At 39.0% G+C, this 13,695-nt stretch overlaps 1 protein-coding gene across 7 annotated transcripts in view; it reads left to right on the top strand.

Annotated features, from left to right (window-relative positions):
• Window positions 1-3,079: 3,079 nt before the first annotated feature.
• The window catches only part of EPHA7 (EPH receptor A7), a 163,646-nt gene continuing 153,030 nt past the window's right edge, over window positions 3,080-13,695 (top strand). For 6 of the 7 annotated variants that reach the window (XM_065888512.1, XM_065888513.1, XM_065888514.1 and 3 more), the window contains exons 1-3: window positions 3,095-3,191; window positions 7,565-7,629; window positions 11,338-12,007. In XM_065888512.1, coding sequence (XP_065744584.1) covers window positions 3,095-3,191; window positions 7,565-7,629; window positions 11,338-12,007 — 832 coding nt within the window. Of the gene's footprint in view, window positions 3,192-7,564; window positions 7,630-11,337; window positions 12,008-13,695 lie in introns of all 7 variants that reach the window. The other variant, XM_065888517.1, reaches the window with a different exon arrangement.

The raw sequence follows: 13,695 nt of genomic DNA on the forward strand, positions 1-13,695 counted from the left end.
GCTATACAATTATGACAGATGTTTCAAAAGAGGGTCTATAAATGGTAATATTAAAGTTTTGGTCTCTTTTTTCCATTTATTTAAAATTACCTAAATATAAGTTGGGTATTATATCAACTGCATTTCACAATGAATACATAAAACTGAAAAAACAGTTTTTAAAATTTCTGCTTTGGCTTACACATGTTGGTTATATATACACCATTTGGTATTGTTCAGGAAAATGATTTCTAATTCATTTTATATACACACATACATTTACTTTTCTAAAATTTGCCTTAGAGATAATATGCACAAATCATAGATAAGAAGCTAAAATAAACCATTTAAAAAGTGATATAAAGAAATTACCTATTAAAAGTTATTTTAAAATATGAAAGTTTTGTGCACTGATTATTTTTCATTTCAGTGGCTTCACGTACAAAGAGGTTTACATGCTTTGCTGTTAGTCAAATACAGTCTAATGCCAATTTATATATTATATTTATATATTATACTATATAATACAGTATAATAAACATTCTTTTCTTGACTAGGTCATTCACTTTTTATTTAAATTCCATGACTTCTTCATCACTATACCTAGATCCAAAAGAAAGAAGAAAAGGTTGGTAAACCTAAAAATGAGTATCACTGTGCAACTCTGCAGGAAAAACTGTCAGCAGTCTGGCACATGTGCATTTAATGTGAAGCCTCTTGTCTCTAAAAATAAAAGTGAAGCTGAACATGCCCTTATGTCTGATAGAGAGAGGGGACACAGTAAGGGGACTCCTTATACCACCTACACTCATCAGAGTGAAGGATGTTACTTCTTTAGTCTCCTGGTTTAATGGAAAGGTATTTGTATTCACATCACTGAGTATTAGTCATTCAATAGATGAAAGGAATATTTTAAACTTTAAAGGCTACCTTGGTGTCATTCTAAGAAGTGGGGATGAGACCCTGGGGAAAGTGTTGAAATCCTGGAGAATTATTTTAACTATTAGAAGTGGTTTAATATCTGTGAGTATGTGAGATTAACAGTTTTATTGCCTATGAGTGGGGATCTATATTTTTAATTCTAATGTTTCACCTTACAATTTTTACTTCTTAAAGCATCTGTTTGTGTCAATACTGCTTGATCTCTGTAACAAGTGCACTCTACATCTTTTTGTCTATTTTCAAGGTTAATCTATTAAGCAGTTTACATTTTCTATGAATCCTCTAAAGGGCACTTAAGATGCTTTTAGATATAATTTCTAAAATATTTAATAGGGGTAATGGCTAGGAACAAGTAACGTTTAAGAAATAAACTACAGACCCAAAGAGAGGTTAGAGGGGAAGGAAATCCCATTTCTCTCTTCTTCGTAATTGCATTAGGCAAGTAAAAACTACAAGAGACAATTTTCCATAAGATAAAAATTTTTAAATTTGGGGATCTGTCATCTCTTTGCTATAAATACCAGAAACAACTCAATTTACTTTTCCAAATAGAAAAGATAGGAAAAGTTTGGAGTCTTAGGCAAAGTCAAACTTTTTGCCTCTCATAAATAGAGGCAAATCGTGAATGACAGATTTTTTTTTTTTAACGGAAAAAATATAGGACAGGAAGAAAATAAAGCTCGTCTTTGACATATGATCAAGTTACTCTGCTTGACCTTTGAATCTGATGATTTGGCAATTAAGGTTTTTAAGTTCTTCCTCTTATTGTACTACCCACATCTTGAATTGCAAAGTGTCAGAAACTGCCTAACGATAAAGGTATTCCTCTAGGCAGTCGTCCTCAATATTTTAGTTAGACGAAATCAACTGTCGATATTGGTAACACTTTTTATTCTTAGTTTGCCTTTGAAAGATAATTATTGAATACTTATTGAAAAGTACTCAATATTTGCGAAAGAGGTCTTGATTTTAATTTAATTTTAATTAACTTAATGCATGGTAGCATTCTTTAAAATTAAATGTAATTTATGCAGCGAAATGGAAAACGATCAAAGTGTGGCAATTCCAGGAAAATCTCAGAAAATGATAAACATGTAGGAAAAACCATACTGAACCTTCAGAAGTTTCTCTTAATGTGCTACTTCGTCCAACCAACTATCGTTAAATGATAGGGCGGGAGTGAGAGGGCACATAAAACAAAAGACTTCCTTTCTCCACTCCCTTTTCCTCTGGTTCTTTTGCCAAAGCTTGTTTCAAACTCTTGGAAACATTGTTTGAACATAATACATTTGGTTACTTTTATTCTTCCAGGGATTGTGTTGGGTGGTGCCTAGAGCTAACTGCCTTTGGAGTTACAGAAAAAGAGAAGTAGTAACCCTTCAAGAAAGAAAAAGAACAAAGTTACCCGACCCGCGGAGGTTGTGACAACAAAAAAAAGTAAAAGGCACTTTACTTAAAGGCACAGCTCATTTCACTGTCCCGGCTCCGTGCTTGGTAGCTGAGAGATGGCTTGCATCCCCTCTGGTTTCTAAAGATCGCGAGGAGCACCGCTATAAACACGACTGTAAATTGGGAGCGTTATTTAGGATTGATTCTGCTCCACGAAAGCTGCGGTTGCTAAAAGCAAAGCTCCCACAGCAGCACGCACCTCGCTTGCCCTCCACGTCCCCCTTCTCGGAGCATCCAGCGCCAGCCCGGAGCTCAAAACCTGGAGGCAATCCTGGACGGGCAACCTGACTCCGCTGGCCGCCGATTGGCCCACGCCCCTAACCCCGCCCCCAAGGCCGGGGCGGCCGTTTCGCCGGGACCCGCCCCCAAGCCCTGGGAATCGCCGCCTGGGAGGCCGGCTGCGCCTGCCACTCAGCCCGAGTGGCAGAGGCTCTCGGCTTGGAGCCCCGCCCCCCTCCCCCCTAATTGATATTATTGGAGTGTGGAGCAAGCGGCCGGTCTGCAGTCGGAGACTTGCAGGCAGCAAACACTGTGCGGACCAAAGGAGGGAAAAATTTTTTTCAAAAGCTAAACGTGGAGCAGCCGGCCGTAGATCGAGAAAGGGAATCGATGCGTGGAGCGCAATAATTTTTGTTTTATAAAAAAGCCCCACATACTCCGGAGCAAACAGCATTTAAAAAGCTGCGACTCAACTGAAACCTAAGATAAAACCTGCTCATGCACCATGGTTTTTCAAACTCGGCACCCTTCATGGATTATTTTATGCTACATCTGGCTGCTCCGCTTTGCACACACCGTGGAAGCGCAGGCTGCAAAGGAAGGTAAGGTGATGGGAAAGCAAAGTTTGTTCTGACATTTATTTAGCTGTCTACCTGCAAGAGCCGGCTGGTCCGCGGGGTTGCCGGCCGCGCCTCCGGAGCCTGGCGAACCTCCCCTGCCGGCTCCCCGCCCCCTCAACGTTCGGGCCGCTCCTGGCGGGCGGGTGGCAAGCGGGCTGCTCCGAGACGCTTGCAGCCCCGCTGCCGGGGCCGTTCGCCCGACGGGAGCGGGATTTCTGGCGCAGACTGTACAGAGGGCGTGAGCAGCAACGGAGGGCAGGGGGCGGGGGTGTGGGAACGGCCGGCAAGCTCATTCTCCGGGACCCTGGGCGGGTCAGATCTCTTCCTCTAGCCCTCTCCTCTTCCTCCTCTCGCCGTTCGTCTCCCTGGGGGTAAGCTGCGGCCGGAGTTGGTCGGAGACTGGGGAGTGCAGCCTCTAGTATCCTGACCAGCCCGCCGGCGAGCGGCTGGAGTCCGGAGCCTTTCTAGAGGCGCCGTGACTTGGGTGAGCTCCGAATGCTCGGGTTACTAATGAAGTGCTCACTACGTCCGAGGAGCCGGCGCGGGCCTGCGGCTGGCGCTCGGCCGCCTGCACGGAACAATAACGCCGCGGAGGTGAAGCAGCGGGCGGCGCGCGCTCCGCGCCCCGCGGTCCAGAGACATCTCCATTCAGCGCGCGCCGCGCGGGTTCCGGCGGCCGCAGGGACAGCGGCAGCCCAGAGGGCTCGGCCGGGCCGGGGAGGCAGGGGACGGGCTGGGTCAATGCAACTGATTACGAGATGCCTCCCGGGCGACCAGAGGCCCCCAAATCTCTGCCCCACAGTCCGGCAGTTAAGGAGTGCTAGTGGTCTAACCTTGAAAAAGACCTGGACCCCGAGGGCTAGCTCTGGTTGACTAGAGCCAGGATTCATTTGGGCAGCCAGATACGCCTGTATATGGCTATTACCCCCACCCCCTTCTCCTTTGAACCATTAACAGAAAGTAAAATACCTTTCGGTGCCTGTAGTTGGAGCTGGGGAAAAATAAATCCTGTCAATGGAAAGGTCTTGCTTCTGAGCAGTGTCACAATCTACCCACCCTCCTCCGTATCTTGCAGGCTGTAAGTCTAAGGTTGATTTCCTGATATTTAAAAGCAGACTACTAATAATTACTTGTTCCTAAAGTGTGGAGGATGGAGAAATCTGTTATCAGATTTAGGTCATGGTGGTCGGGAGTGGATACGTACCGGTACTCGCTCCATCTATCCCTGAAAACTGAGTTATTTAGTGCTGCATTTTTAAATTCTCTTCGTGGACCCTTCTTCGGTCACTCAAAACACCCTCTCCCACAGCCAAACGCCATAGTCTGCTCCTTGATCCAGCCTGACCTTCTGACCCCAGTTTCCGCATCTGCAACCTGTATTGATGCTGAACCCATTCAGAGAAAACCTTAACTTCCAGCTGTTGGTTTCGCGTTTGCTGATGAACCCACATCTGCTAGAAACACACAGCCATACAAACCAAAGCCCACACTTCTACTCGCATGACATTAGCGATTAGGGACATTGAATCCTGGAAACTTGTATTGATGCCCCTGGAAGAGCGGGACCCAAGGAAAAGTTTGCACCGCCGGGGCGAAACCCCGCGCGCGAGCTCGCACAGACCCGGGCTGGAGTTTGAGCTATAAATAACTGCATCACTAGGGGGAGAGGTTCCTGCAGTCAGAATGGCTTGCTCGCCCGCGTTCCTCTTCTGGGTGCGAAATACGTGGAGAGGATTCTGATTCTAGGAGGCCGAATTCTTTACATGCAGAAGTGAGCGGTTTAAAAGGTGGGCGGGGGTGAGGAACGCGCTCCGCTTCTCGGTGGCAACGCACCCGGCGCGCCACAGTGGCCCAGGGCTGCCGTTCTGGGAACGAGCAAGCCCCGAGACGGCGCCGCGGCACCCAGGGGCAAGAGCCGGGAAGCGCCTGGAACAGGTGCCTGGCTCTCCGGAGCGGATGGGGGGTAGTTACAGGAAGAAGGGGCACCCCCCTTTCTCCCCTTTTCCCGCACACGTTCTATCGGGGAGGTCAGTTCGGCTACTGGGAGCGCGCGTGTAAGTCAGTCTGACGTTTGGAGGCGAAGTGCAGCCGCTGTTTTTCCTTTCGTTAATGCCGTCGCCGCGCTCCCTCTGAGGAGACGCTTCCCGATAGCCCCTCTCCTCCTCCCGGTTCCTTCTGGAGCTCGGGCGCCACCGGCTCCCTGGAGTGCCCAAGTCTGGCGGAGGCGTAATGGATGCTTCGGCCGGCGGGCGCGCCAGTCTGGCATCCCCCTCCCCGCCCCGCCCCACCGGCGGCCCCGCCCCGGCTCCAGCCGCTGCCCGCCCGACTCCGGGCTGGCTCCGCCGGGGGCGACCCGCATCTTGCTCCTCACCCTCGCCCCCACCCCCTGCATCCCCCACCCCGGCCCGCGAGGCAGAGCGCAGAGTCCACGAACCCCGGCCCGCGTGTCCTGGGTCCTGGTTGGCTGCCGGGCTACGCCTCTGCGGGCGCGAAGGGCGGCTGGCGCTCGGTGCTCTGAGCGGGAAGGCAAAAGCGCGCACTTGAGGGCTGGCACAGAGAGCGGACGGCGGAAGGGAGACACGGTGAATCGTTCGAGCTGGTTAAACGCTCAGGGGCCGGTTTCCCTTTTGTTTTATTTGTTCATTTGTTCTCTCTTAACTTGTTTGCCATCATCACCGCCCCGCCGGGGTCCCTGGTTCCCACCCCAGGCTGTGCTGAGGGGTAACGGAAAAGGAGTGTTTTAATTCACCCTCAAAAACGACCCAAGAAAGTTTCCTGGGTTTAAAATTCACTTGTCTCTTGTCACTGCGGAAGACCGAAAAAAAAAAAAAAAAAAGTAATTTCAAAAGGAAAGTACCTGGAATCCATGTTGTTTGTCCACGTTGAGGACAAAAACAAAATAAACTTTAAAAGTTACTTAATGTAAGTTCAGTAATCTAAACATTTATGGCTGTTCCTAGTTCGAAGTACAACTTGGTATTTTAAAAGTGTGGTTTTGAAATTATAATTATTATTTGAAAGGGAGTCAAGTGTTTGTAACCAAGGTTTGTGCTGTCATGGTCTCCCTGAGAGTCTTAAGTATAAAACATTTTGGGAAAAATGTGTTTCTATATCCATTTTCAGTTATAGGGAATAACCTTGACTAGCTTGAAGGAGTTGAACACATAATCAACTGTTTCTTTTCTTAGCGTAACAAATTTTCGTTACCTTTCAAAACACATTTTTTTCCCTCTGTTGGTCACTGAAAAGTTTATTTAAGCATGTATTTAATTGAAGTTCAAATTTTAACATTTTGCTGAGGATGATGGTAAGCATATTTACACACTTGAAAATGTATTCACCATTGTTTCTGGACAAATTGATACATTTGCTAAAATGCTATAGAATCATAGAAATATTTTTAAAGAATACAAACTCATGTAACTCTGCAACCGGTTTGAGCAAAGAGTGAATGCTTTAGGAGGGGAATCGTCCTAAAAAGCAATAAAATATATTAAATTGGAAGTATGGTATATATTAATGTATGATATTTGCTGCATTATCTTATATTAATACCATCAGGAGCATTAATTACATTTATATAAATATTAAGTTAAGTGTATTATGCTTTATGGTAGCATAAAAGCAGAATACAACTGTTTTTTAAAAGTCAAGTCAAAGTTTAAGTATTCCATTTTGAGAATTACATACTGCTTTGAAATATTAAGAAATTAAAAAAATAGAAATATTGAAAACAAATGTTTGACTAACCCAATAATATATCTTGTAAATGATAGGAAATTTATTTTTCTCATGATAACATTGCTTAATATAGTTTTTAATTGTATTCATTTTGGCTTAAGAGAAGACACTGTGTGTGGAAAGTTTAAAAAAAAAAAAAAGGTTCAATTCTCAAAAGGCACTAGGAAGTACTTTTGGAAGAATAGTACAAATTAATGACTGGCTGAGGAGTAATAGGGAGTATGCTTTATTATGTTAATGTTATTATATTTGACAAAGTTTAGAGCAGTCAGTGGTTTACAAAATTCTTTACAATATATTGTTACTATAGAATCAGTATACTTCACATATCAATTTTTTTACCCTTGCTTTCATGCTATTTTTGAGTTTTTTAGTTAATTTTAATATTTTAATTAAAAACTATAATGCTAGTGTTTTAATATCTTTTTTCCCCTAAGAAAGTGGAATATATTTGTAAGAGGTAGGTATACATTTTGTCATTCATTAATGTAAATAACTCTTTATTTTAAATCATAAAATGGTAATTATCTTAAAAATTAGATCGACTTTAATAACTTTTACAAACATGTTTTCATTTTTCATCTGACATTTAGAAATGCAACTTTCTTTTTCAGTACTACTGCTGGATTCTAAAGCACAACAAACAGAGCTGGAATGGATTTCCTCTCCACCCAATGGGGTAAGGGCTTCTCCTCATAAAATATCAACCTTTATTTTTTTTAAGTAAGAAATAAAACCTTTTCCTCCTCCCCCAGTGGAATTATTCACATTCTTCATATTTAAACTGTTTTGATCTCCAATATCTTGTTCAATATTTTGTTGTGCTTATAATGAGGCATTGAGTTCTTTGAGTAGACAAGGTATATTTAGAACATTGGAAAATGGATAAAAAATGAGTTCTTATTGTGAGTGGGACCATACCTCAGGTTCCAGGCTATAACTGTTAACTAATTACAGAGAACATGCTTTTCACGAACTCACTTAAACCTCTTTAGTTGCTTTATACTTCCTTAGTATCATCACCAAGTAGGTTGTATGTAGTTCTTTAAAACAGTAGTTCTTTAAAACTGTTTTCCTCTTTTGAAAAACGTTTTAGCATCATTCAAAATATACTTGAAAAGATAACTAAAACTGTAATATGCTCAATATTTTAACATAAAATTTGCTCTAAAATATGATTTGGATTTTCTTAAATTTATATGTTGTGCTGCTATCTGTTGTTATTAATCAGAAGTGATGGCACAGTACGCACATATCAGAGTAAAAGTCTGTTATCATAAATGAGTGAAAGCTGTCCAATAAAATTCTATGAAAATATAAGTAGATTCTAAAAAAATTCTGACCGTTATGTTTCATATATCTGATATATTACTTACTTAAGATATATTACTAATATATATAAGATATATTACTTATATTACTTAAGATATATTACTAATATATATAAGATATATTACTTATATTACTAATATAGATAAGATATATTACTTAAGTTTAGTTCAGTGTCTATGTCTTCAGGTCTTATTTTAATTGTGAGACAGGACACATACTTCATCCCTGACTAAGGAAGGGGGCTCCAAGAAAGGTAAATGTACCCCATTGTTACTTAAGTTAATCTTTGGTACAGTAAAAAATCTGGAGTCAAAGAGCATGAAGTATAAGTGAGGATATAAAAAGTGTAAGAAACTTTGCAAAGACAAGAATGAAAGTCTGAAAGGGATTTTTGAGTATAAGAGCATCATAAAATCAATGTGTCATAAGCTAGAAGTTAAAGAATGCAAAATGTGAACAATGCAAATCTGTTTAAAGTATTTAGGTTTTTAATTAAATTAATATTTGAGAAACGCTTAAGATCATATTGCAGCTATCTGTATTGGTCAGACAAAGCTATAAAAAATGACAAATATTTACAGATTAAATATAAAAAGTATGCTGTTTGAAGTATGAATGTCATACTTTTCTTGAAAGTGGAGTAGTTTCCATGAGTAAAATAACATACACTATAGGAAGACATTCGCAATAAAAAATGAAGCACCTTTCTTGCCAATGACAGATGTGGCCCTTTTTGCACCATCCATCAATTAAAACAAATAGAGATACAGCATGGTTTTTAATCTCTAAGGGGAAGTAAACTGATATATTATTGTAATATTTCATCCATGTAATCCATAAAATGATAAATTATGACTGCCTATGTTATCTTGGACTGAAATGGACATTTTATCAGTCCAAAGTATCTTGAGTTAACCGTTAACCTTACATATCTTTAGGAATCAGCAGATAATATTAGAAAATGACGACTGACAATATATTCCATATATGAAATGGATTGGCTTACATGTGGTTAAATATCTAACTGGAAATAAAATGTTATTAAGATATAAGTGTCTAGAAATAACTTTATAAGCATACTATAAAAGCATGCTAGCCGAATTAAGACTTCTTTCCCAATGGTGGTGTTTGTAGAAATCACTGCGGTCTCTTAGAAAGTGAGATAATAAAACAAAAGTTACATTAAATGCATTTATTTCGTTTCACTCTTTGTTATTTATGCAACAGTTATCTTGAAATTTTCCCCGCAGGAGTAAATTTTTAATTAAACATTAAAATTAACTGAGTTTCATTGGTAGTAAAGTTGATTTTTCATACATTGAACAAAATAATATAATTGTTCTTGGAACTAGAAAAAGGAATTCTTGAGATATAGTCCTTTCTCATAATTAGCCTTCGTTTCTTGTAACTAGGGAATTGTTCAAAAGAGTTCATTTATCCTTGGAGCTTTTCATTTTTTGGTAGATGCTACTACTAGTTTTACTTATTTTAGTAATTTCAACCTAATTAAGAGACTAAAATCTGCTTGTCCAAATGGATGAATTTGGTTATATTTGGCTAAGGGCCATTCAAGCAAATTATAAGCAGCTAACTGAAACAGGAAACTATGTACTCCATCAACTAGTCACAAACTCCAGTTGTGTTGAGTAAAAGCTGAACATGATAATTGGTTGTTTGCTGCATTTGAGGACCTTTGATGATATGTATAATAAAATTGTAGCAAATATATAATATGTCATCATAAGAAATTTCTGAATTACAGTATATTACTAATTTGTCTGTCTTGTTTGTTTTCTAAGAACTATGTTTAAAGTTAGAAATTAATATTTCACAGAGCATTTAAGTAAATTGATTTTTCTGATCGAGTTTTACCAATAAAACTCATTACCACATGCTTATTAGTTTAAAATTTTTCCCATCTGCTTTTCTTGAAACGATAGTTTAAATATTTCATGCTATGTGACTTTGGATTAGAATACTAATATAATTTTATATTTGGCATTTCCTGTTTGGGGAATGAATATAAGTAGGTGACAATTTCACTATTAAGGTATCATAAATACAAACTTGGAAATTTTGTAATGATGGTAAGGAAGGACATAAACAACTGTTCTCTTAGGCTTTTAGGTGAAATGAATTTATTAACTAATGAGCAATATAGATAGATTATACAAGACTTAATCTTTAAATTGTTGCAAATTTGGCTAAGCTTATTGTTTTCCTTTTTTGTGAAAATATATGAGTCTGCTGTAGTGTACATTATATCAGCATATGAATGGACATTTTTAACCATCTGATATTTTTCCTGTCAGAAAGCTTATTACTGAAATATGATCCAGCATGCTGATTTGCCATGTACATTTGATTGTCTGTTGAAAGCAACTTATTTATAAAGATGTATCACACTTTTATAACTACTTATTTATAGTTATATGGCATTATGGATAGTATAGTATATAACACTGCAATAAATAAATAGCTCTGTGAAATGTTCCTCCCTTATATCTCATTTTGCAAAGATCGTAAAAGATTTCTCATTATGATTATCAACATGTTGTGGAATGCTTTTACATTTCAGAGTACTCTTGGCATTTTCTTCCCTGTGTTTTTAGGTACTCTCTAAGTTTAACATCAACACTTAAAATGTCAACGGAGTTATCAAGAATTCTGCCATGTATCTGTATGTATATGCATTAAATGGTAATTTAAGTAATTTTGTTATGTGCTTTAGTCTATAAAAATCCCAAGCTCAGTGGAGACATTGGCATAAGCAAACATGTAAAAAGCAACACTAACACACTTGCAAACAGATACTAAGCAAAATGAAAGATTTATTATATGCATAAACAATACAAGCAACAAAAATGATGTTCTGACACCGGGATGAAGCTGAACTGAGACTCTGTTCTAAAGGTTACAGTGTTCGTCAGGGTGGGAATTCACCTAGCTCTTTGAAAGATATGCATTTGTGCTACACTAAAGATTCCTCATGCACTTGCAAAAGCCAAATGTTATTTTTTGCTGAATGACTGATGACCTTTTCTAAATTTTACAGTGGGAAGAAATTAGTGGTTTGGATGAGAACTATACCCCAATCCGAACATACCAGGTGTGCCAGGTCATGGAGCCCAACCAAAACAACTGGCTGCGGACTAACTGGATTTCGAAAGGCAATGCACAAAGGATTTTTGTAGAATTGAAATTCACCCTGAGGGATTGTAACAGTCTTCCTGGAGTCCTGGGAACTTGCAAGGAAACCTTTAATTTGTACTATTATGAAACAGACTACGACACTGGCAGGAATATAAGAGAAAACCTCTATGTAAAAATAGACACCATTGCTGCAGATGAAAGTTTTACCCAAGGTGACCTTGGTGAAAGAAAGATGAAGCTTAACACTGAGGTGAGAGAGATTGGACCTTTGTCCAAAAAGGGATTCTATCTTGCCTTTCAGGATGTAGGGGCTTGCATAGCTTTGGTTTCGGTCAAAGTGTACTACAAGAAGTGCTGGTCCATTATTGAGAACTTAGCTGTCTTTCCAGATACAGTGACTGGTTCAGAATTTTCCTCTTTAGTCGAGGTCCGAGGGACATGTGTCAGCAGTGCAGAGGAAGAGGCGGAAAACTCCCCCAGGATGCACTGCAGTGCAGAAGGAGAATGGTTAGTGCCCATTGGAAAATGTATCTGCAAAGCAGGCTACCAGCAAAAAGGGGACACTTGTGAACGTAAGTAATGTGTGCTATTAAAATTTCACTTTGCACTTTCTTCTATATCAGAGATTTTAAGTAATAATGGCTATTAAGTAATAATGACTATTTGAACAAGTGAGTCTGCTGTGTACCAGCAGCCCAATTGAGTAGATCTTAAGTAAAGTCACTATTGAACTTATCAATGATTCCCCATAGTGATATCTGCACTAAGGATTCAGTAAATATTGCAATAAATATCGGCGATAATAATATTTGTTACTAAAATTTAATTGGCCCTATGCTTGACATAGAAGACAACAGTTGCACATTGGGCTACGAGATTTAAGAGAGGAGATTGAGCAGAGTGAGGTGAGATTAATCAGGATTTAATGATGTGTGATTCCTCCTGTCTTGAAACCCATATCGTCTGGCCTTGTGGATAACAGGAAAAGGATGTTAAGGGGTCTGCTAACAAGAGTTCTACTAATAGGCAAGACACATGCAAATAGATTTACAAACTTATAGAATTATTTTTTATAAGTACTAAAACTTTGATTAAAAAATCATCAAATTTCCCTTGCTAACTTTCTGAGGTTGCTTCTGCCAAAGCCATATTTCTTTCCTGGACTAAATAATTAAAGGAGTATTTCTCTGATAAGTCATATTATAGGTAGACCACATTTTTGTGGAAGTGGGCCAAAGTAAGTTTTAGTTATTGGAATACATCAGCTGGACGTTTTCTGTTTGTTTTGAAACAATAATAGCATATGAATTAGTGAACCTTTTCCTTTGTATAGTAAAACTGAATTTTCTCTTACATAGCTTTATGTGGTCATAATAATTGGCCAGTATTTTTCTATTTAAAAGTATGTCACAGGGACCTTCAAAATTAATAGATATTTTTCTGTTTGTGGATATCCTGAAAATATAATAAGGTTATATTACTTATGTCTCTTATAACTTAGAAAACATAATACATTCCCCAAAATAACTTTCATGTATTCTTTGTACCCCTAAGCCAACTGCATAATTTTAATATTTGTACATCCTAGTTAATTTAGAGGGAATTGTAGCTAACAATGATAATTATAACTAAATGTTCTTGCTAATTTACTATGTGCAGATACTCTTCTGAGTGCTTTACACATACGAGTTCATTTAATAGATAGATAACATTATCATCTCTATTTTACAGAAAAAATAATGGGGCTGTCAAGGGTAAGTTGCTTATTGCAGCTACTTTAGTAAGTAGTATTTGTCCTAGCTTAGATTCAAGCTCAGGGTGTTCTGATTCCAGAGCCGGGACTTTCGCAACAGTATTGCCCTGGTTTCCATCAGAAAGCAAGGAGAATCCTGGCAAATATTATTCTGTTTCATTGCTGAACTTAAATGCCTTGGTCCTAGTAGTTTGTTATGTAAATCACATTACTTCCCCATAAAATTCTCATTCTAGTAGAACACTTCAAGAAATAATTTAACAAATATTTAGATCTGTGTTGTCTAATAAGGTAGCCGGTGGCCACATGTGGCTCTGAGGTTCTAAAAAGTGGCGATTCCAAATTGATATGTGCTACACGTATGAATTACATACTGAATTTCAAAGGCTTAGTACAAAAAAAATGTGACAAACATCATTAGTAATTTTCTATGTTACTCAGGTATTGAAAGAATCATACATTAGATATATTTGGTTAAATAAAATATTAAAATTATTTCAACTGTTT

This window comes from Phocoena phocoena, chromosome 12 (assembly GCF_963924675.1).
Source record: "Phocoena phocoena chromosome 12, mPhoPho1.1, whole genome shotgun sequence".
NCBI classification, from domain to species: Eukaryota; Metazoa; Chordata; class Mammalia; order Artiodactyla; family Phocoenidae; genus Phocoena; species Phocoena phocoena.